Genomic DNA, 24777 nt, shown 5'->3' on the forward strand with positions numbered 1-24777 from the left:
CAAGCGAAACCCTAACCTCTCTCTCCGAGATGCCGCAAATAAGCTGGGTGTATCATCTACAACCGTGCATCGAACCAAATACCGAGCCGGACTATCGACTTACAAGAAGGTAGTGACTTAAAATCGCGATGATAAACAAAATACGACGGCCAAAGCGCGATCCCGGAGGCTGTACACGACGATGCTGACGAAGTTTGACTGCGTGGTAATGGACGACGAAACCTACGTCAAAGCCGACTACAAGCAGCTTCTGGGACAGGAGTTTTATACGGCAAAAGGAAGGGTAAAGGTAGCAGATATTTTCAAGCACATGAAACTGTCAAAGTTCGCGAAGAAATATCTGGTTTGGCAAGCCATCTGTACCAGTGGCTTGAAAAGCAGCATTTTCATAGCTTCCGGGACTGTTAACCAAGACATTTACGTGAAAGAGTGCTTGAATAAACGTCTGCTGCCTTTCCTGAAGAAACACGTTTGTTCCGTACTGTTCTGGCCGGATTTGGCATCTTGCCATTACGGTAAAAAGGCCATGGAGTGGTACGCCGCCAGCAACGTGCAGGTGATTCCCAAGGACAAGAACCCTCCCAACACACCAGAGCTCCGTCCAATTGAGAAATACTGGGCTATTGTCAAGCGGAACCTAAAGAAGACCAAAAAAAACTGCTAAGGATGAGCAGCAGTTCAAGGCAAACTGGCTTTCTGCGGCGAAGAAGGTGGACAAAGTGGCTGTACAAAATCTGATGGCAGGGGTTAAGCGTAAGGCCCGGCAATTCGGATTGGGAAAAACGGAAGCCTAACTGAAAATTTTTCCTGAATTTTATACTAATTAAACTTGAATAAGAAATTTAATTTGATTTTTTAAATAAACGATTTCACCGATTTACACGCGTTTTCCCTTGACCAAATTTTGACCGTGTCACTCTTTATTTAATTAGACCGTTTATTCCTATATCATGGGGTTAGTGATTTTTCATTAGTTAAGTAACATTTACTATTTATTGAGTTTAATTTGATGTTCATTTATTGGTTAAGTATCTTCAAATGTTCCTCTTTGTATTTCTCAAAAAGTCGGACAGATGCTTATACCCTGATATGCTATTATTTCTAAGTATTTCAATTAAACCATTTTTGTTGACCAATATATCATAATTTGTTCTTAGTAGATTGAAGTTGATGCAGTCATATAGTATGTGATTGATGTTTTCTACGATTCCACAAAATTCACATACACAGTAAACGAAAATTACCGAGCTCGGTAATTTTTTTACCAAAATCCTAACATGTGTAAATCGTTAAACTGTTCGGTAATTTTTTCGGTAAAAAATAAATGAACATCGGTAAATGAAGAATCGATTTACCGATGTTCGTTTATTTTTTACCGAAAAAATTACCGAACAGTTTAACGATTTAAACATGTTAGGATTTCGGTAAAAAAATTACCGAACTCGGTAATTTTCGTTTACTGTGTAGGTCGGAGTTATTTAGGTTCCACCTTGCCAGTCTATCCTTTGTGGCTGTATGTCCAGTTTTTGTTTTGTTTATTATTATGGTTTCTAGTTTGTTAAGTTCTATTTTATGAAACCATGGTTTCAGGCTCACAGTTTGGGTATGGTTAAAATGAAAAATAACTTTTTCTTGTGAGATGTTGCTATAAGTGTTTTGCCATTCCTTGATAATATTCTGTTTGAATGTTAAGAGAAGGTAGTCTTTTGTGATGTGAAAGTGCTCAATGGATGAGCGAGTGGTTCCTTGTTTTGCAGCATGAGCATGAGCGTTACCAATGAGTTCTGTATGGCCAGGTATTCATTTTATGATAAGATTGTTAATGTTACTATTCTGAGTTATGTGTTTTGTTCTAGCTGCTATGTGGTTTCGTGTTTTTTTCTGTTTTATGTATTAGGCACATGCACTTTGAGAATCTGTAAATATCACTACTTCATTAACTCCTTTCAATTTGATGCAGTTTATGGCGTTCATAATTGTGTACTCTGATTTAAGCCTCCCACTGTACGAAATTTTCTCTCGAGATTTCACATATTTATGAAAACCAACATCAACCACATAAAAAATCTTTGAAAAAAAAAAGTTTTTTTTTAAAATTAGTATGGTAATTGACTATGAGTACACGACTTCATCTTAATTTCTTCGCCCTAAACATTTTCTAGCACCCATTACTCTGAAGTTCTTCAGAACATTACTGAGAATTATACCTGACATTGTAGGTTTGAAGGCATAGTTTTTATATCAATAAATGCATTGCAGAGATAACTACGGCCAGGTCAACCATGGGGTAAATACCGCAAAATATACTGGAACAAGGGGAGTTTACGTATTTACCTTTGTTTACAAATCATACAATGCAAAAATCTCAAATCGTAATAAAGTTTAAATCTCACTAAATAAGTTATGCTTTAGGTACACATACTTCGCTGATTCGGAACCGTAAATCTAAAGTTAGCAGGAGCCAGGCTGATGCTTTTGATAGCGGAACCTGCTGCAACTGTAGTTTCTGAGGTATTACCAAATTTAACATCAAAGCATTTAAGAACCACTAAAATTCAGCAAAAGCCTACACATCTACTCAATGATGATTATTCCCATGATAAGCTAATCCAATGTTAAGCTATTCGAACGTTCAGCAACCCACTGTCATCGAATGAACTGTCAGAGAAACTTCCGTTGACACAAAAACGAGACTGTGTTGATTAGTTTGGTTGATAGTTTGGTGCTACTATCCGGAAATTTATCATTGATTTCCCGAAGTGCCAGTAATCGAATCTATATCGAGCTTATTATACGCCGATTGAAAGCACTTTGGACGAAATCGTCGTCGTTAGTTCAACATAGTAGCACGAGGTGACTGACCGATCTCAGCCCACAAAAAATGAGGTTCGTAAGAAGCTCTGCATGGAAATCAAAATTTGTTTAGAAGTTCTGCATAAAACTAGAAAGTTCGTAAGAAGTTCATTAGAAAGCACGATTGTTTAATTTGATTTTCGAATTTTGTAAGTAGCTTAGAACGTACAAAAATGTTTCATGATACTTCTATGGATTTTTCATGTTCGTTCAGAAGTGCCAATACAGTACTTATGAAAAATGGTTGTAATTTCTCTCGAGTACGTTTTATTCAGCCAAACGTGAACTTTGAATTCACACGATTGAGTAACTATGCGACTGGGGCGGATCTGCCATGTCAGCTTTCCCAATACAACGACAAAACCCACTGGGATTGGTATACACACCGTTAGGATGATCTGTAAGGTTTGGAATTGGAATTCCAACGAGAGGGTGCTTGGTCCGAGAACATCTCCCCTTCTGTCTGATTCTGTGTAAAATCAGAATACGCCGACTGTCCAGTCCTGCGTACCTTCGTGCTAAAAGTGGGGTCGGATTCATACTACAGCCGAGAGCTGAGAGCTTTTAAGAAGGCAACCTGAATGAATCCAATTGGAATTGCAATAATAGGAATCCAGCTGATGAAGACATCGCATGTAAACAAGAGCTGTATGATGGAAGTACTACTGTAGTTTTGACTTGTTGACGTGGCTCAGAATATTCCCGGGGCAGCTTCATTGAAATTATGATAATTTGTGGCCAATTGTTCGGGAAAATGAGTAATTTTGAGTAAAAATGAGAGGAACCAGTGCTCTGAAGAAGAAAATGTGCGAATTGTTGCAAATTGTGGCAATTTGTGAAGCAGTTGTAGAATTTTGATCATTACCATTCCGAATGCATACAATTCTCTCGCAATTGCAATCCCTCGGATTTTTTTTGGCTTGGCAATACAGGCGTGTCCGTTGAAAACAACCATAAATTTTGTATCCGCGCTTGCATCTCACGCTTTATAACACGTTCGTCGCCCAAAAAACATCTCGGAGCATGAAAGAAAAGCGAGAGAGCTCCAGATTTACAACTCGTGGCAAAACTGAGCGGCTACCCTGCGTAAGAGAGTTGTCACCCGTATATGGGTGTCATGGCGACGAACGTGTTAAAGAACTCAAGTGTATTTTTGCACCAAAAGATTTGAAATTCACGTACATTTCGTTAACGCCACATACATTAATAAAAACCTACTTAAAAAAAGACGTATATTTCTATTCTTTTCGGTATCCCATTCCGTTATCTTCCAAATTCTTCGACCATTGATTGAAAAAATTGCCTGAAGAGTTCTTCTTTTTTACTGAAATGTTATGTAAAAGTTTAAGAATAAAAACAAAATCCAACTTTAAAAAAAAACTCACGTCCAATTCCAACTGTTGTCAGGTCCGGAATAAATCTGTTTGACGCATCGTATTGCGAACTGCAAATGCACGGTATAAATAGACCGTGCTGCAAATGTTTACATTTTTTTTTGTTCAGCCTACTATGAAAAGGTTAATTATAAATATAATTCAAATTGATATTATGAAACGTAACGTATTCAGCCCTCATCTTAAAGGTCCCGCTTGAAATATTGCAGTTTACACATTTTTCAAGTACCTATGAATAAAATTCATTAAAAGTTGAAATGTTACAATAAAATACAAAAATAAAGGTTGTAGCTAGACAAAATTTAACTTTTTACCACTATTTTTTAGATTATCTTTTTTAGTCGAAGTCTCATACAGAGGCTGAATAGCCTTTTACTCAGCTTTGATTATGCAACTTGAAAGTATCGATAAGAACTCTAATGTTAAGCACTGAAGAATGCTATACAGCTTCAAATCAGAGCTGAGAAAGTTTTTTAATGATCGTTCTATGGTACTTTTGATTACTTGGGTGTAGTCTTTAAAGATCGTTCACCGATATCGTTCACTTTTTTCAATATTATTGTACAAAAGTGTTGTCTATAGCAGGGGTGAGCAAAACGCGGCCCGCGGGCCACATGTGGCCCGCAAGACCCTTGTGTGCGGCCCGCGAAGCTTTTTTTAAATTGTTATGCCTTAACTTTTTTCTACAATGAATAGTAAGAAAAAATTCAGATTGTTAACTTTTTTCTGGCATTTTAAGCGTTTATTATGTTCTGTTCAAGGCTTGAATGCAATGTTGTTTATTGGCATAACGTAATATTGGAGTGTTTTTTTATTCAGCAAACTTTTCAAACTCCTACCACTTTGAGAGCAAAATCCATTAGAGTGAGTCGGAAGAACAGCCAAAAATCGGATCGATTGAACTTCGAAGCCGGTTTGGTGAAGTCATTACCTATTTTCATTTCAAGCAAAAATATAAAGTTGAATGATAAAAAATATGCTCCTCAGATTTTTTTCAAATTATCTATCCAATTCGGCTTAACGTCTTGTTCTGTTAGCATTCAAATACTGAAAAAAAATTAAAACCAAAAACTTGTAATATTTTTTTTTATTTCTGAATATTGACGAAAATTATGAAAATTAAATAATAAAGCCTGGGTGAACGATTTTAGATTGTTTATCAACATGAATCAACCTACAAAAATTATTAGTTCTTGATAAAAACAATTGATATCTGAAATTCTGTGATTCCACCCAAAATATCTTTGACGATTATCTGTGATGCTTTTTCAGAAATTTGATAGTAAATTTATCACAAACATCGATAAATTGAGTTATTTCACTTATAATTCGCAATCCACATTACCAGAGTCAAAATATAACTTTAGAAATCCTATCGCAATGATATCTAAATCAGATTATAAATGATAAAAATGTGGACAAAAATTCTTAAATCAAGAATGTAGTTTTGAAGATAGTTGCTTAAAAATACGTAAAATTTAACATTTTTCTGTGATTTCGACAACCTTCCTCAACATCTGAGTGCAATGATCCAATACAGAACTTCAATTTAAACAAACGAGTTTTTTATTGTTTGTAGGAAAAAATTCTAGGCTTTGAGGTGGGAAATGGTTTTAATGGTGGGAAAAAAATCACAGAAAGTCAAATATGGATTCAACATCAACATCATTTCTTTAAAAATATATTTATAACACTCTTAGTTATCACTGTGGAAAGCTCCAAAAGATTTTTAAATGAAAGTAATGACGAATAGTATTATCGGCTCAAACAAGAAGTACTATTAAAAAATTGCGAGAATTTAAAAATGACAAAGATTTAGCGAGGTACCTTTTCAATATCTGGTATTTAAAAAGCCGTGTTGAATTACTGTTTTTGAACACGTGAATTCGTTTTATCTTTGCTTTTTCAGATTTGTTTCCGCCAAAATTTGTAGTTATGAAAAATGATGTGAAGTTCTGATAATTATCACAAAAAAAATATTTGAAGTGCGGCCCGTCGACAAGTTTTCAAATTTGAATTGGCCCGTTGGTTAAAAAGGTTGCTCACCCCTGGCCTATAGCATTGTATTGAGAGCAAGGTTTCAAGAAAGTAGCATTAAAAGTGCATATTGGAGATGTCAACACAAAAAATCTCTGAAAATGTGAGACTCTTCCCTATCCAACGCACATTTCACAAAGAAAAAAAACTATCGAAGGGTCTAGACAAAGGTTACCGAAAAAAAATCGGTGTTTTTGCAAAAAAATCTGACTTTCTGTAATTATACTCAGAAATTCTGTGATGGTTTTCATTAATGGAAACAGCATATATTTCTTTGAAAATACATGACGAAATAAGTATAGTTTACATTTCACACTCATTTAACATTACCCATCCAAGCATTCTTTTTCAAAACAAAGTTAGAAATCTAAGTTTTTAATATTTACTCTAGTAATATTTTTGTTAACAAAAAATTTATAATTTTAAAAATACGTACAAAATTTAATAATCTGTGAAATCTGTGAATTTTTCAAAATTCTTTGTTCTGTGATGACAATTTGCTCAAAATTCTTTGAAATTATAATTTTTTCTGTGATTTCGGCAACCTTGGTCTAGACTAGAGCAATTTTTTTTTAAATGGGGTGGTGGACAAATAAAACGCGCTTCAATTCAAATTTTCACTTATATTTTTATTCAAAACTAAAAATTTCACAATAAAAAGATAAAATACATTTTAAAATTTATCAAAAGTTGATATTAGTTTGGAAATTTCTAATGAGAGCCCTTGCTAAAGGAAAAAGCAGAAATAAAAAATAATAATAATAATAATAATAATAATAATAATAATAATAATAATAATAATAATAATAATAATAATAATAATAATAATAATGAAGAAAAAAGGTAAAAAACATAAGTCGGAAATGTACCAACAAAGAAGGAAATTTCAAAGTAAACAATTAAAATTTCCTGTAAATATTCTTAAAAAAACTATTATCCTGATTCTTTAAACTGAAGTAAATATGCAGTCATTAGTTCAGATTTGAAAATTTCAAATCAACACAAAATAGTTCTATCTTGAAATAAGTAGATAGTTTTCAAATTCATTTTTTATCGATTTCAAGAACCTATTAAGACTGATTAAGGTTGACTTTGAACCAATTGAAGCTATAAGTGTAGTGATTCATTAAATTTAATGATTTCGTTCAATGGTTTGTGATGTAATTTGAATTTTTGAAGGGTTTTTTATTCATGATCATCATAGCTCCAAATTGTTTTTGTTTTAAATTAGTCTATTCTAATGCCTTCAGACTAATCAACCATTTGGAAATGAGTCCGCCCCATCATCTCTTGAGGTCTCCGATTAAACCAATTTCCTTACAACAAAACCAACCCATTGACCGATAAATTAAAAATTCCAAAACATGCACTTGAACTCGAGCGGCGCGAGTCGAATGAAAAACAACAACAAAAAAAATAGAAACACTTGCTGTCACAATAATAAAGCGCCAATCTAAAATGGTTCGAAATTAACTTCAGTTTACCCGCAAAGACAAACCCAAAGTCTTCCGAAGCAGATGATGATGATGGGAACAAAACGTCTCGCCGAAACGATGGAAAAAATATGTTTAATGTCAGTCAGCTAGAGAAGAAAAAAAATCTAATCAACGAACAAAGCATTTTCCATTTACTATTATGATCGTTAAACCGAAATGTGTTGGTGGCAGAGGAAGGAAAAAAAAACATTATGGCAAAAGAAAACCGGGGAAAAGTCGTGTTCCAAAAACAAATTTGCTCGGATCTCTCGGATAAATGATAATAAAAATAAAAAAAAAAAACTTCACAAGATAGAGGAAAGAAACAACAGAAACACTTTGCCTGTCAGAGATTTCGTATCTCTCTTTATTTTTAATTGTCACCTTCCGCAGCCGCCAGCAGTGGAATTTTTCTTTGCCAATGTTTTGGGTTCTCGGTGTGACTGACTGATGATGGTTTTTTGGAAGGTCACATTCCGGATCAGTGAGACGTGACCTGGTACTAGCTGCCAGCTCGGCTGCAAAAGTCCTAGAGTGTTGACGAAATTTTCGCGTATTTTTGTTGCTGTTCGTTTTGGAAGTTCACTTGCTTCGTTCAAGATAGTTTATTGCAGCAACTCGTTCTTGTTTTTTGCTACGCTTTAAGTGTTTTTTTTTTACTTCATCTCTGTGGTCTGTGAGGTTGACAATTTTCGAGTTCGTTATCTTTTTTTTCATCCACGGGTGAAGAAATGCGATTTCCTTGATTTTATTATGTTTTGAGTTTATGACCTTTCTTCCTGCAGTGAGCCGTTATATTTTCCCACGCTTTTTTTTGTGGAGAGGTTGACTTTTTATATGCAAGTTTTTTTGTTTGAAACATTTCGAAAGCCTGCTTATTCAATACTATCCCTGACTGACTTAAATATTTTACAAACTCGTAGTTTGTTTCTTTTTAGTTTTTAGTATATCAATAACTTGCAACGTGCCTGCTAAAGAGATCTTTTTCAAGGTACAGTACATATTTTTTACAAAATTATCTCCCAACTAGCGGTCTAAATATTTTGCGAACGATTTGACCACCGTATTTGTATATGATGGTATACATACCATCGTTGGTTATCCACCATGGGCGCACGGATTCACCGCAGTTTCTGCATAAGTATGTGCTCACATGCATTCTTAGATTATTAAGTTCGACAAATCTCCAATGCACGCGTACACCATACCCGGACCCCATGGCTTCGTCTGAACTGTTATGGATGAATGTATTGTGTTTTTGTATGTAGGTTTATTTTTGGAAGAACGAGTCAATCAGGTGGGCTTGTTTACTTACAGGTATTCCAGCATCCGTGTATATACCTGGCCAGCTGGCAACTGATTGAACATTCTTATTATATAGTCAGTTTTTTTAAAGAGAAAACAAATCTTACCTGTCGGGGATTCGAACCCAAAAGTTCTCTTGCCGATACCGGGAATCGAACCCAGTACGCCTGGCATACCAAAACCAGACTCGCGCCGGTCTATCCACTAGACCAAATCGGCGCGAACGGTTTGACCACCATATTTGTTAATTTTAAAGCTTTTTCCTAGAAGTCAGGCCTGATTATTATTATTTGATCATCAATGTTTTTATTCTTAAGCAGGTGTAAAGTCAATGTTTCTTCGTGCTTTCTCATGCCTAGCAAAACAGCCAAACTAGCAAACTAGCCAATGGGGTATGAGGTCAAAATGATCGATTTTGAGTTAATGATGCCAAACGATTCTTCATATTTCTAACTACATTTGATGATTTTTCAGATTTTTTCAATTTTATTTACATACTTTTACGTTCCAAAGCAAAATAAAAAAATTTGAAAAATATATGGAAAACTGCCAAACACAACAACTTAAATGCCTGTTTTCTCGAAATAAGCTTCCATGTAGGTACTTATACCCCTTTGGCTCCAAGGGCCTCATAAGCTTTCAAATTCTGCCATTTCATTTTTCGACCTAAGTAAAAGCTAGTGAAGCTTTTGCTAGTTTCTAAAGCATGCCACCTGTTGTGTACATAAATACTTATTGATGATGACAGTACAGCAGGCCAGTTGGACTGTGTACTGTCAATACACAGTCAGGCAAAAACGTAGCACCACACCGACTTACATGTGCTTTCTTAGATGCGCACCCGATTCTAGCGATGATTGCAATTTTTGGGTTTCGCTTAGAGTAGTTGCTACTTGTTGATTTTTCACATTTTATCTACTCGGCGTCCCTACTTTGCGAAAATTATCTAAGTGAATCGTAATTTGTTTATTCCCATTTATTAACCCCCCTTTTTTGTCAAATTATTGGTTGATGATAAGTTTTAATCGCCGATAAATTTATTAATTTAATATGTTCATTGACACGTGCGGCGAGATGAAACGCTAGGTAGAAGAATTTGTAAAGGCATGAAGAATAGGCGGATAGGCAAGCATCAGATGAGCTTCGTAGGATAAAGTTTTGGATTTTTGCCTGACTGTGTATTGACAGTACACAGTCCAACTGGCCTGCTGTGTTTAGGAATGTGTTGATCAAAAGTCGATCACGCTTCCTATACAGAGTAGTCTGTTGTACGGCAAAGGCGTACCACCACACTTTCATGCTTTCCAATAAAAATGCCCTAGACTTACAGTTTCAACACCTATCCAAAAACTTTATCCTACGAAGCTCATCTGATGCTTGCCTATCCGCCTATTCTTCATGCCTTTACAAATTCTTCTACCAAGCGTTTCATCTCGCCGCACGTGTCAATGAACATATTAAATTAATAAATACCTACTTATTAAAACTAAACCTAGTTTTAAGCGACCGCTAAGATTCGCGAGATCTTGGAACAAAATATGTTCAATTGGTGGTTCTGCTTTGAAATCGTTGACAACAATTTCTGAACCAATAATTTAATTCTCTTTTTGTCTTTTCAATTGCAGGTAAAGACTCATCAATTTGGTTCAACAAAGCAGTGCTGATTCAGTGTTGTAAGTAAACTACGATTCATTTATTTATTTTTTTTCTGAAAGTTTATTTTGAAATTCTCACTTGCTAATACAAGTTTGAGTGCTTTGCTACAATTTCTAAAAGAAATTAAATTTTTAAAAATTATTTCAAATTTTGATTTATTTTGTCAGCATTATTTAATAAAAATTCAGCATAAATCAGAGGCATCCATTTTAAAATGAGAAGTGCAGCTGGAGTTTTGAATCTCAATCCACAGATTATTTCATTTTATTTAGTGAAACTTGATCTGTTATTTGGTGTTTCCCCATCTGATTTTTACTGTGGTTTTTTTTAGGTTTGATAATTAAATATGTTTTGGGTTCTCCACCCTCTCCCATCCAAAGTGGGAAGAGCTGATGAACTATTATAAAACTTTGTAAGTATCTAAATATTGTCACATTCCTCATTTAGCTTCATTTGATTGAAAAGTTTTCGAATTATGGCACATAAAATATGAAAAAAACTTGTCCATTTTTTTGTACCCAAAAACCCACCCATATGTGTGTTTTGTTCCATTGGTTTATGTTCTTAAGCGATATAACAAATTAATATGGAACTCCCTTCCTTCGTCCTCTTTCCTCCCTGCAAGGCGGAGGAGTTATGACAATCGTAGGAACATTTTTAACCCCTCATAAAATTTTATATTTTAAGCACTCGCAAGCACTTTTTTCCCTCTATAAAAATGTTCATTTAAAATTTCCAAACGTATTTGAATTTATCAACCATCAACCGAAAAATATTAAAAACTTTTTTTTTGTAGAGAAACGAATCCAACTGTGTTAGATGAAATTTCAGGGACTAGATAAGAGAAAATCGATATTAAAAAACACCGAAAAAAATTCGCCTTGTCTCCCGGTAGGACTTGAACCCACATCTTGAGCCTCTCCTAACATTCTACTACAGGAGACCCACCTGGCGTATGAATATTATACTGGTTGAGTGTCGATGTCTATCGGAATGAAGGGAATAGTTCTCCCATGTGATCATAATCATTTTTCTTGGTCTATGGTCATGGTCTATGGTCAGACCCATCTCTGGGTCGCAGTTTAAAAATATTAAAAATTTTGAAGCGTATCAACATAAAAATATTTGAAAAAAACTGACTTGCCTGGATTTTAAAAGAAAAAATTTTAAAATTGGTTTTCTCCCATATTATTCACAAGTTTTAGAAAATCCAAATTTTCAACTTGTTTTAGCGAAATGAATTCGCATGCTTTTTGAGTTTTGGGATAAGATTTTAATGTCGCTTATATTCCTTGGTAGAAATTATTTTTCGTGTGTTCATTTTTCAACTTTTTCTTGCCTTTATATGGAAAATACACAGTTTTTGGTTGAATTTGACCGTATATTACCTGGTTTGAAGTTTGAAATTGAAAAACCTAATGCCCGGATTTGCCCAGTCTGGAAACCTACAGAAACAAAGAGAGAATGTTTGAAAATTTCGATTCTGAAAATCTATTTGAAAACTTAATCCCAAGCTAAATATTAGTTATTGATAACTTTATTGACCGTTACATACCGAAGCAGATTTGAAATGAATAGTTTGAATTTCAAAATGAATAGTTTTGATTCTTTTAACACATTTTAAATTTCAAGTGTGATGCCTGCAGCCAAGATTTTTCCAAAAGCACAACATTTCAGTCAAGAACTTTTTTTTCAGTTTTGAATACAAGTTAGTCACCGTTGATTTATTTTTTTTAATTTTTGTTTTAAAACTTTAAAATAATCTTTAAACTGATCTTGCCAGTCAAAATGTACTGTTGTTTTATTAATTGTCACGAATTAACGGCTATAAAATTACGTTTTTACAAATTTATACTGGTTAAACTACATTTTTTTTCAGTAATCTATGCAAGCATTGATGAATAATCTACAAGGTATTGAATTTCACTCTTCATTCAATCGAACGCACAATACTGAAGAATCACATGTGACATAAAATGAGATTTTTTTTATTTGATTGCATGCGTGCTTGACGTCATGAATTTTGAAAGTTTAAAACTTGGAATGACATATGAGCCCTTTGGTATAAGTGCATAATAGTTTATTTCGAGAAAACACGCTTTAAAGTTGTTGTCTTTGGCAATTTTCCATATATTTTTCGAAAATTTGTATTTTGCTCTCGAACGTAAAATCACAGACAAAGTAAAAGTATTTAAATGAAATTCAAAAAATCTGAAAAAATAACCAAATTAAGTTTGAAATATGAAGAATCGTTTTGCATCATTAACTCAAAATCGTCCATTTTGTCACTAATACCCCTTTGGCTCATATGTAACAACAGTTATCAGGAGCATTTTTTTGAAGATTAAAATTTTCGGCTAGATTATTTCAAGTGGAACCTTATGCTTCTTAAATTCGGAAAGGATCAGCTAAATCAGGAGAAAGTCATGAATAATTTAAAAAAATAATTTAAAATTTATTTTAAATGACGATGTTAAAAAAAAGGTTACCCTTTACTTTGTTATTTCAAAAAGAATGCCGAAGAAATCATAAATGTTCTCTCATCAAAATTTATGTACAATCAAACTAACCATTTTAGAAGAGCTGGCGATCCAGAATAGAATACATGTACTAAATGGTGTTAAGAAACAGAATTTAAAAATATATCCAAGAGTTAGATAATAATCTAATGATTTTTTGGGGTTAAAATTTATGTTTAAAGATCATTCATATTTTTTTAGAAAAAAAAAAACATTAAATCTGGAATGTGGCTCTTTGAGACTATGAAATTTTGAAAATTAGAAGTTTTTGGTTTTGGTTGATGTTTTCAAGTTATGAAACATGTTTGAAGAAGCAAATGTTCTGAAGACACATAAGAGATAAGATGAAAGACAGGGGCGCTACGAAAATAGTTCCACTTTTAGCCCTTTCGGACCACAGTGCTGGTCTAAAGAATGCGAAGGCAATATTCTTTATGAAGATTAACTTAAATGGTATTGATGATGATACTTACTTACTTAATGATCCCGCGCCGATCCTCCGGTGCATAGGGCCGTGGTAAAAGACCTCCACTGTTGACGATCCGGAGCCAGCGTCTTCACCTGGTCCCAGTCAAGATTCTCGTCGACAGTTCGGATTTCAGCGGCTTGGCTTCGCCGCCACGAATTTCTGGGTCTGCCTCTTCTTCGATGACCTCCTGGATTCCAATCTAGCGCCTCTCTGCAAATCTCGTTTTCATCTTTTCGCAGCGTGTGCCCAATCCATCTCCACTTACGTTCCAGAATCTCGATTTCTAGCGCCCTTTGATGACACCGGCGATGTAGTTCCTCATTCGAGATCCAGTTGCCAGGCCACCAAGCGCGGATGATATTCCGCAGGCAGCGGTTTACAAACACTTGCAGTTTTCGCGTCGTCACCGCTTATGTGCACCAAGTTTCGCACCCGTACAGCAATAAGGATTTGACGTTTGAGTCGAAGATTCGGATTTTTGTTCGTAGAGAGATCTGGCGTGACCGCCAGATGTTTCGGAGACTCGCAAACGCAAATCGGGCCTTTCTGATCCGGGTTTCGATGTCTTTCCTGGTACCAGGCGTTATCTGGCTACCAAGATACTGGAAGCACTCCACTTTCTCAACTTGTTGCCCAGCTACCATGAAACTGGAGGGATTTCCTGTGTTGATCTCCATCGACTTGGTCTTTCTGACATTGACTTTGAGACCTGCTGCCTTGGAACTTTCGGTGAGGTCGTCGAGTTTGCTCTGCATATCTGGTTGTGTTTGGGCGAGCAAAACAATATCGTCAGCCAGGTCAAGGTCGTTCAGCTGCTCCATTGTTGAAGGATTCCACGACAATCCTCGGTTCGGTGCACAGTCAATCGATCCAATCAGAATCTCATCCATTACGATTAGAAAAAGTAGCGGTGATAGAATACATCCTTGTCTCACTCCAGCAGTTACCGGGATTGGTTCGGACAAGACACCGTCGTGCTAGACCTTGCACGAAAATGCCTCGTATTGTGCTTCGATGAGATGGACTAGTTTCTCTGGGACCCCTCGTCGCCTTAGAGCAGCCCAGATGTTTTCGTGGTTCAGTCGGTCAAATGCTTTTTCGAAATCAACGAACACCAGCAGAAGAAAGTCCTGGAATTCGTTGATTTGTTCCAGTATGATTCGTAGCGTTGTGATGTGGTCCACACATGATCGTCCGGATCGGAATCCAGCTTGTTGCCGTCGGAGTGTAGCGTCTATTTTCTCCTGGATCCTGTTCAGAATCACTTTGTAGAGTACTTTGAGGGTTGTACAGATCAACGTTATGCCTCGCCAGTTACCGCACTATGTCAGGTCTCCTTTCTTCGGGACCTTTACAAGGATACCCTGCATCCAGTCGGCCGGGAATGTTGCAGTATCCCAGATGTCAGCGAAAAGACGGTGCAACATTTGTGCTGATAGGGCAGGGTCGGCTTTCAGCATTTCAGCAGGGATGCAATCGATCCCAGGTGCTTTGTTGGATTTCATGTTTTTGATTGCCGCTTCTATTTCAGCCAGCGAAGGCGCTTCCGAGTTGACGCCATTTATGCGACTTACTGTTGGCGCTTCGAGCTGCAGATTCTGTTGGCCATCGCTATTCGTGACTCGGAAGAGTTGTTCGAAGTGCTCAGTCCATCGTTTGAGCTGATCTGTTCGATCGGTCAATAACTGACCTGCTCGGTCTTTTAGCGGCATTCTTGCATTAGTCCTTGCACCACTGAGGCGGCGAGAAATGTCATAAAGTAATCGGATATCTCCATTGGCGGCGGCTCTTTCTCCCTCTTCGGATAGGGAGTTTTTCCAGGCTCTCTTGTCTCGTCTACAAGCTCGTTTAACTACCTTTTTCAGCTCCGCATATCGTAAGCGGGCGACTGCTTTGGCTGACCCGGTACATGCCTCTTCTGATCTACATGGCCCAAACCAATTGTGTGACCATTCCTAGCACCAAAATGAATTCTAGAGAGTTTGTGGAACAAGGAAAAAGTTAACAAAAAAGATGCTTATTTAGATTGAAAAAAAGAGCGATTTTACTGTCTCCCAAAATGTTCTGAAAACTCATTGAAATTTCTAAAGATTTTTAGAAACCGAAAAAAGTCGGCATTTTATTATTAAAACGATTTATTTATGCCGGTCATTGTTTGTAAAAAATTGTAAGATATTCCCCTCCCCTTTCTATCTTCTTATTGAAAAAAAAAGAAGGCCCTCAACTTATCATAGAAATATTTCCGTACCCAAAGATCCTCCCATGCCAAGTTTGGTACCATTCGCTAAGCAGTGTATTAAAAAAAATGGATGGATGGAAATAGAGGAAATTTTCAGTGAATCTACCAAGCAATGTAATCTGTACATGTGCATGTTTTTAGATAGGGTCCAATGAAGAAGTGCAACGACTTTTATTTTTGGGTGGCACTTCGTCGCCATCTATACTTCAAACTATGAACCTTTCCTTTTCCAAATCAAGAATTGTTTTGATGATTTCTTCGAGCTCTCTCTTCAAATTGACTCATAATTATTTATTTGATCGAAGTTATGACAGGTTTAGCTCATTGTCCTCCTTCTGCAAAGAACAGCATTGCTGACTTCACTCCAACACAGTTTTCTCAATGACACGATTCCAAATGCAATCAAAACAAAGATATCATCAAATATAGTAAAATCAATATACCTCACTCTTCAAAAAACGCAAACATCAAGCACGCCATCCTATGGAGAAAGTTCTAACTACCATGTATAAACATCGACGATCTGAACTACTTCTGGCAGATTTTTGACTTGAAGGTGGCGCTGTTGCTGCTAGAGGTGGTGATGGCGGTACGATCAGTGGCTTTAGTAAGAACTTTCGTCAGTAGGTGGTGCTGACATGCGTGTCCTTGATGAGATGTATGGAGAAGGCTGAGAGTGAGATATATTTTATTTTAATATATTTGATATCATCTTTGTGAGATCTATAGCAGTACTATAGAGGAAAACGGTCGAGATTGGAGGCATTTTTCTTGAATATTTGATTTTGTATTGTGACGACTAACTCTAACGGATTTACAGCTTCCACGAATTGCCAGCCTTATTAAAAAATAGTTATAATTTTTTTTCTACTTTTTCTCCTTTATCTTCTATTGGACATCCAGGAAAGACTTTTCAAAGAATTTTTTTTGCTGGAGATCTGCCAGGTGCTCGCTTAAAAGTAGGTTTGTAATTGATTTTAATTGTTTTTTCTCAACCCCACTAGCTGTCCAACTGTTTAGCACACCCCCTTTTTTGTATCTTTACCCGATCAGGAGAGCATATCAAATTTTACTTCTCAAACCCATCTCAATGAGATATTATTAACTAATTCAGATATCGATTTAATATCGAAATCTGTCGCAACCATGTTTTTTCGCACTGGGTCGCGCCGCACCAACACACTCAACCACAGCGACGGTAGGTACCGCTGTATCACACATTGTCCGGACGAAACGTCAGTGATAGCGGAGAGAAAAAGAGTGAACTGAAGACTAAAACGTGTTCGCCGAGAATTTAATAATTATTACTACTTATAATATAATAAAACTAACGTTCTAGTTTGCAATAAGTGAAGCCTATTGCGGTTATTGTGAATCTTACATCTAATAGTACGGTGGTAATCCTTACAAACTAATAGTACGGATAGTGAGCGTAGGTTAGTAAATACATGCAATGCTTGATATATGCAATCACAGTTTAGACTAATTAAGATTAAAATTTGATATTTGTGCTACAGCTGCTGTTCTGGAAACAAAAAGAAAAGAGTGCCTTAAGCGTCTAATATAAAAAATAAGTACCAAACACACAAGAAACAGGTAACAAAGGTGAAGTACAAAAAGTGTTAACCAAAAACCTAACCTAAAAACTTGTTACAGTATTCCCACATCCGATCCTGTAACGATACACTGAAGGGACACTAAACGTAAGTCTATCATATCTACAGTTAAAATAATCAATATTTACAAAACATATTCATGTAAAAAACAACAACAATATGCACAACAACAAAATAACGAAATACTTATATCATTTTATAATTATAATTTCTCACGATAGGAATTTTTTAACGCTAGTTGTAATACACGTTATAAAATCGGAAAACCGTCTATCTTTTCGTTGCATCTTGCAACATTTTAAAAAATTCGTTTATGGTGATCGGGGAAGCTGGAATTATGGCGCCAAAGAAGCCAAGTGTGAGTTGTGGTATGTGCCGGGATCCGGACGATAGTCGGATGGTTAGCTGCGACGATTGTGGATCGTGGTTCCATTTCAAGTGCGTGGGTGTGAATGAAGACATCGAGGAGGTAGATTGGAGTTGTTCAGCGTGCGTGGCAAAACGGACAGATCAAATCTCATCGGTCAACATCAATCCTGCAGGAAATGGAACGGGTCCAAAATTGACGGGCGAACAAGAGCAAGCTAAACAACTCAGCGAATTCCAGAAGAAGTTGGACCAGATGCAGGCAAAGTTTGAAGAACAGCAGCGTACGTACCAGGCGCTGCTTACAGAAAAGGATCGTCAGTTGGAGTCTGTGGTGACAGATCTCAAGATCCAGTTTGATCGTCGTATGGAAGCCAGAGAGAGAGAAATTCGCGAGGAGTTGAGCATTCAGACCGCTCCACCGTCTGCAAATTCGACGACTGTAGGAGGAACGAACAACCGGTCATCGAATGAAGTGAAAATGGCGATGGAGAAAATGGAAAAGCAGCTCGCGGAGATGTCGAAGAAGCAGGATCAGCAAACGAGGACTCTTGAGGAGCGAATTCGGGCGATGGAAATCAACAGAAGTCGATCCAACGTATCCGATTCCGATCCCAACGAGCTCAGCCGAAGTCAACTGGCCGCGCGGCACGCAGTGACGAAGGAGCTGCCTACGTTTTCGGGCAATCCGGAAGAGTGGCCTCTTTTTATTTCGACGTACGAAAGCAGTACCAGGATGTGCGGTTTCAGCGACGAAGAAAACCTTCTTCGACTCCAGCGTAGCCTGAAGGGGAGAGCCCTCGAGACCGTTCGAAGCCGGTTACTGCATCCAGCGGGACTTGCAGGTGTCATTAGGACGTTAAAAACGCTGTACGGGCGGCCTGAAGTTATCGTCCACTCGCTAGTCTGCAAGATTCGGGAAATGCCATCGCCGAAGACGGAGAAGTTAGGAACTCTGATCGATTTCGGTGTTGCAGTCCAGAACATGTGTGCGACGATCGTGGCAAGTGGACTAAACGAGCACTTGTGCAACGTGGCACTTCTTCAAGAGCTCGTCGAAAGACTACCATCAACCGTGAAGCTCGACTGGGCGAAACATCGTTCAACGTTACAGGCGGTGACACTCGATGACTTCAGCAAATGGTTGGAGATACTCGTGGAAGCGGCATGCGTGGTAACGATTCCATCAACGATCAGTGCGTACGCTAGCAAGCCTGAGAAGCGTATACGGAAGGAGGAAGTTCATGTTCACCTCCAATCCAGCTCCAGTCAAGCGGCGGCAGGATCGACGGCCTCTACGACGTACCCCAGAAATACAACGAAGCCAGCAGCGTCGAAACAGTGTGTCATTTGCCAAGGAGGATGTAGCAGTGTGGGATCATGCAGGAGGTTTCAAGACCTGGATATCGGGGCAAGATGGGCAGCGCAGAAGCAGAACAAGTTGTGCCGGAAGTGTCTGGCGAAGCATTTCGGAGCGTGCGCAGTGAAGCAAGCTTGCGGAAGAAACGGCTGTTCATACATGCATCATGAGCTGCTACATGATGATTCCAGATACCAGCGAGCAGAAAATTCCTCAACGGTGAATTCCCAAGGCGCGGCAGAAACACCTGTCGAACAGTGCAATACTCACGTCAGTTACGCCAGCAAGATTCTCTTCCGCTACGTTCCAGTCATCCTACACGGACGAGGCAAGCTCGTTCGCACTGTCGCATTTTTGGACGAAGGCTCATCGGCGACGCTGATGGAGCACAGCTTACTAGACGAGTTGGAGCTGGACGGAGAGTCGTATCCGTTGTGCCTAGGCTGGACGGGAGATCATCAACGACAGGAGATGAAGTCCGTGATGTTACCTCTGGACATTTCCGGAACGCGCGGTGGAGAGAAATACCGACTGTCGAAAGTCCACACGGTGGAGAATCTGTCGCTACCACAGCAGACGTTGAAGATGGCAAAGCTAGCATCCGAGTATGAGCACTTGGACGGCGTATCAGCGGATTCTTATCACAACGTTCGGCCGCGGATACTCATCGGTATAGATAACTGCCGTTTGGGTCAGGCGTTGGACAGCAGGGAAGGTAGCAAAGACGAACCGATTGCCGCTAGAACACGCCTAGGATGGATAGTGTTCGGACCATGCTCTACGACATCTCATTCGACGACGAACTTCACAGCGCACCACAGTATTCACGTGTGTCCGTGCTGCGAGCAAAGTGACGCGGATCTTCACAACATGGTGAAAACGTACATGTCCCTAGACAGCACGGGAGTAATGAGTTCCGTTAAACCTCTCTTATCGAAGGACGACGAGCGAGCGGAGCAGTTGCTGAAATCGTTGACGCGTGTGAAAGGCAAGCGAATGGAAACCGGACTGCTTTGGCGGTGTGACGATGTTCGACTGCCGGACAGCAAACCGATGGCGATGAGACGGCTGATCTGTTTGGAGAAGCGAATGCAGCGGGATCCGGCGTTGGCTGAAGCGGTGAAGGAGAAGATTCGGGATTACGAACGAGCCGGGTACATCGAGAAGCTGACGAAGAACCAGTTAGCCGAGAAATTCGATCGGGTTTGGTATCTCCCAATCTTTCCGGTTGTCAACCCAAATAAACCGAAGAAAATGCGCTTGGTTTGGGACGCAGCAGCTAAAGTCTTAGGACTCTGCCTGAATTCATTTCTATTAACGGGACCTGATCATCTCACCTCTTTGGTCTTCGTTCTACAACGTTTCCGGGAGTTCCGTATAGCCATCACCGGCGACATTCGGGAGATGTTTCTGCAGATCTTGATGAACTGGCTCGATCAACAGTGCTTGAGATTCCTATGGCGGGACGGCGAGCAAGATCGCAGCCCAGACGTCTACGTTACGAAAGTGATGACCTTCGGAGCGACGTGTTCACCAAGTACTGCGCAGTACGTGAAGAACTACAACGCGGAGCGGTTCCAGGATGAGTTTCCACGAGCGGTAGAAGCAATCGTGAAGGAGCACTACGTCGACGATATGCTGTCAAGCGTAGAGACGGAAGAGGAGGCGATAAAGTTGGCGAAAGATGTCCGGCACGTCCACGCGGAAGCGGGCTTTGAGATCCGGAACTGGCTATCAAATTCGAATCGAGTGCTGCAGGAGTTGGAAGCGAGTCCCGGGGAGAAGAGTTTGAATCTTTCGGGCGAGATGGCGACGGAGAAGGTTCTTGGCATGTGGTGGTGTACAGCGACTGATACGTTTACCTACAAAATTCCTCCGAGAGTCAACGCCGAGCTGCTGCAAGGTGACATCGTTCCAACGAAAAGGCAGATCTTAAGCACGCTGATGACCATCTACGATCCGCTGGGACTACTGGCGCACTTCTTAATGTTCCTGAAGATACTGTTGCAGGAGATTTGGCGAAGTGTTGTAGGCTGGGACGAGTCCATCAAAAGTGAGCAGATCGAGAAATGGCAGACCTGGTTGCGCGTCCTCCCGCAAGTGGAATCGGTCAGCGTGCCAAGGTGTTACCGATCGAAGACGAGCATAAGCGATCGGAATTCGATTCAGCTGCATGTGTTTGTGGATGCGTCGGAGAACGGCTTCGCTGCAGTCGCCTATCTGCGGTTCGAAGAGGATGGAGAGGTTGAGTGTGCGCTCATCCGTGCGAAGACTAGAGTAGCTCCACTGCGATTCGTGTCGATTCCCAGACTAGAACTACAGGCAGCAGTCATCGGTGCCCGTCTAGCGAACGACGCCATGGAGACACACAAGCTGAAGCCTACGCAAAGATTCTTCTGGACGGATTCACGCAACGTCCTCAGTTGGCTGAATTCCGATCACCGGAAATATCATCAGTTTGTTGCGGTACGGATCAGTGAAATGTTGGAGTTGACGGAATCATCGGAATGGAACTGGATTCCGACGAAGCTGAACGTCGCTGACGATGCAACAAAGTGGCAGAATCTCCCGGATCTTTCTCCTAGCAGTCGATGGTTCCGTGCTCCGGAGTTCCTGTGGGGACCGAAAGAGGGATGGCCAGTCATCGAGACCAAGTTCGAGCATACAGCAGAGGAGATACGGGCGCATGTGCAGCACCATTCCGTCGAACGCGCTCTATTCCGGTGGGAAGATTTTTCGAGATGGAACCGTCTTCTTCGACACGTTGCCTTCATTCAACGATTTCCGTCGAATCTACGTCGGGGGCGGTCGAAGGAGCCCATCATTACTGGACCGCTAACGCAAGAGGAGCTGAGAAAAGCGGAGATGTTCATCCTCATATCGGTGCAAGATGCTGAGTTCGCCGAGGAGAAAGCTCTGCTGCAGAAGCCGAAGCCGGTGTCGTGGAAGAACGTGTTGCCGAAGCGTAGCTCGCTGTACAAGCTGAGTCCGTTCCTAGCCGAAGATGGTTTGCTGCGAATGAATGGTCGGATCGACGAATGTGCGCATGTGGAGGAATGCACGAAGCATCCGATACTGCTTCCGAAGCGACATCTGGTTACGGACCTTATCATAGCCAGCGTTCATCAAAAGTTCTGCCACATGAATCACCAGTCAACGCTCAACGAAATCCGCCGCAGATTCTACGTTCCGGCATTGAAATCGGTCTATAACCGTGTCCGTGACCGATGCCAGCACTGCAAGATTCTTCGAGCGAAACCAGAAGCCCCCGAGATGTCTGGCCTATCGGTTGGACGCCTACAGCCATTTTGCCGTCCATTTTCCTACGTTGGTATCGACTACTTCGGACCGATGCACGTAGTTATCGGTAGGAGGACCGAGAAACGATGGGGTGTACTCATAACCTGTCTAACTGTGCGAGCAGTACACCTCGAAGTCGCACACAGCCTCACCACCGACTCATGCATTCTCGCCATACGAAACTTCATCGCCAGGAGAGGTGCCCCGGTTCAGATCATCAGCGATCGAGGCACCAACTTCATCGGAGCCAGCCGCGAACTGAAGGAAGCCCTGCAGCAAGTGAACCAGGACAAGTTGATGGAACACTTCGTCACCACTGATACGAAATGGACGTTCAACCCTCCGGCGTCACCACACTTCGGCGGAGCCTGGGAACGCCTAGTTCAGTCCGTGAAGAAATCCCTCAAGCACCTACAACTCACACGCACACCCACAGACGAGATATTACGGAACACGCTTACGGAGATCGAGCTTACCGTTAATTCTCGACCACTAACCGAACTACCGCTAGACGACGAGCTATCGCAAGCGCTCACTCCGAATCACCTTTTGATCGGGTCGTCAGACGGTTCAAAGCCCCCGATCGCATATGACGACAGCAGCTACGCTCTGAAGCACACCTGGAGAATGTCGCAGGTCTACGCCAACCGGTTCTGGCGGCGTTGGGTAGAGGAATACCTGCCCACACTCACACGAAGGACAAAATGGTTTAACCGTGCCAAGCCGATTGAGGAAGGAGACATCGTTATCATCGTGGACGAGACACTGCCAAGGAACTGCTGGCCGAAAGGTCGGGTGGTACATGCAATCCGGTCCAAGGATGGACAGGTTCGTCGTGCACTGGTGCAGACTTCAACTGGAGTTCTTGAGAGACCAGCCGTGAAGATCGCGGTGTTGGACGTCGGTGCAAACGTGAGTACTTCGGAGCAGTAACCTCGAAGTACTGCGGGGGAGTGTCGCAACCATGTTTTTTCGCACTGGGTCGCGCCGCACCAACACACTCAACCACAGCGACGGTAGGTACCGCTGTATCACACATTGTCCGGACGAAACGTCAGTGATAGCGGAGAGAAAAAGAGTGAACTGAAGACTAAAACGTGTTCGCCGAGAATTTAATAATTATTACTACTTATAATATAATAAAACTAACGTTCTAGTTTGCAATAAGTGAAGCCTATTGCGGTTATTGTGAATCTTACATCTAATAGTACGGTGGTAATCCTTACAAACTAATAGTACGGATAGTGAGCGTAGGTTAGTAAATACATGCAATGCTTGATATATGCAATCACAGTTTAGACTAATTAAGATTAAAATTTGATATTTGTGCTACAGCTGCTGTTCTGGAAACAAAAAGAAAAGAGTGCCTTAAGCGTCTAATATAAAAAATAAGTACCAAACACACAAGAAACAGGTAACAAAGGTGAAGTACAAAAAGTGTTAACCAAAAACCTAACCTAAAAACTTGTTACAGTATTCCCACATCCGATCCTGTAACGATACACTGAAGGGACACTAAACGTAAGTCTATCATATCTACAGTTAAAATAATCAATATTTACAAAACATATTCATGTAAAAAACAACAACAATATGCACAACAACAAAATAACGAAATACTTATATCATTTTATAATTATAATTTCTCACGATAGGAATTTTTTAACGCTAGTTGTAATACACGTTATAAAATCGGAAAACCGTCTATCTTTTCGTTGCATCTTGCAACAAAATCTCTATTATCATCATAGTAGAATGGACCTTTTTTACCACTTATACAATCGAAATGTTCGGATTGCGCTTGATTATACCTTCCAAGGTGAAATCATATTCCTTACTTTCATGGAATCAGTCATCCTCATGTTTTTTTTTTCAAATTTTAGCTCACCATTAAAAGCCCTAAGCCTCTTAGAACAATGTATAACATGAACTTTGATCGAATAGTTGATTTCCAGCTGTTTTAGGGTCTTTGAAAAGAACTTTTCTGAGTTTTTTACGATCCTGCCCAACAATTTTGGTCTTTGAACATATTCATCGGATGCTATCTCAGAAACCATTTGACAGATCGTCAAAAAATTTTGCGCATTTAAATATTCCATTGCTACGCAATTTCACTGTTATTCACAAAACAAAGTGTTGCATTTTCTTTAATACACTCCTTAGATTAGTTCTCGAGTGCTACAAACAT

At 39.7% G+C, this 24777-nt stretch overlaps 2 protein-coding genes across 2 annotated transcripts in view; both read left to right on the plus strand.

Moving 5' to 3' along the window:
- LOC129746008 (uncharacterized) overlaps nucleotides 1-24777 on the plus strand; it is a 269649-nt gene that overhangs the window by 121447 nt on the left and 123425 nt on the right. The gene's annotated exons all lie outside the window — the stretch shown is intronic.
- LOC129745997 (uncharacterized) lies at nucleotides 17199-24320 on the plus strand. The gene is made up of 7 exons (XM_055739418.1): nucleotides 17199-17383; nucleotides 17465-17543; nucleotides 17604-17650; nucleotides 17785-23843; nucleotides 23925-24003; nucleotides 24064-24110; nucleotides 24245-24320. Exon 4 carries the CDS (start codon nucleotides 17877-17879, stop codon nucleotides 23520-23522), a length of 5646 nt encoding a protein of 1881 aa, XP_055595393.1. The 5' UTR covers nucleotides 17199-17383; nucleotides 17465-17543; nucleotides 17604-17650; nucleotides 17785-17876; the 3' UTR covers nucleotides 23523-23843; nucleotides 23925-24003; nucleotides 24064-24110; nucleotides 24245-24320.

Source organism: Uranotaenia lowii, chromosome 1, assembly GCF_029784155.1.
Source record: "Uranotaenia lowii strain MFRU-FL chromosome 1, ASM2978415v1, whole genome shotgun sequence".
NCBI classification, from domain to species: domain Eukaryota; kingdom Metazoa; phylum Arthropoda; class Insecta; order Diptera; family Culicidae; genus Uranotaenia; species Uranotaenia lowii.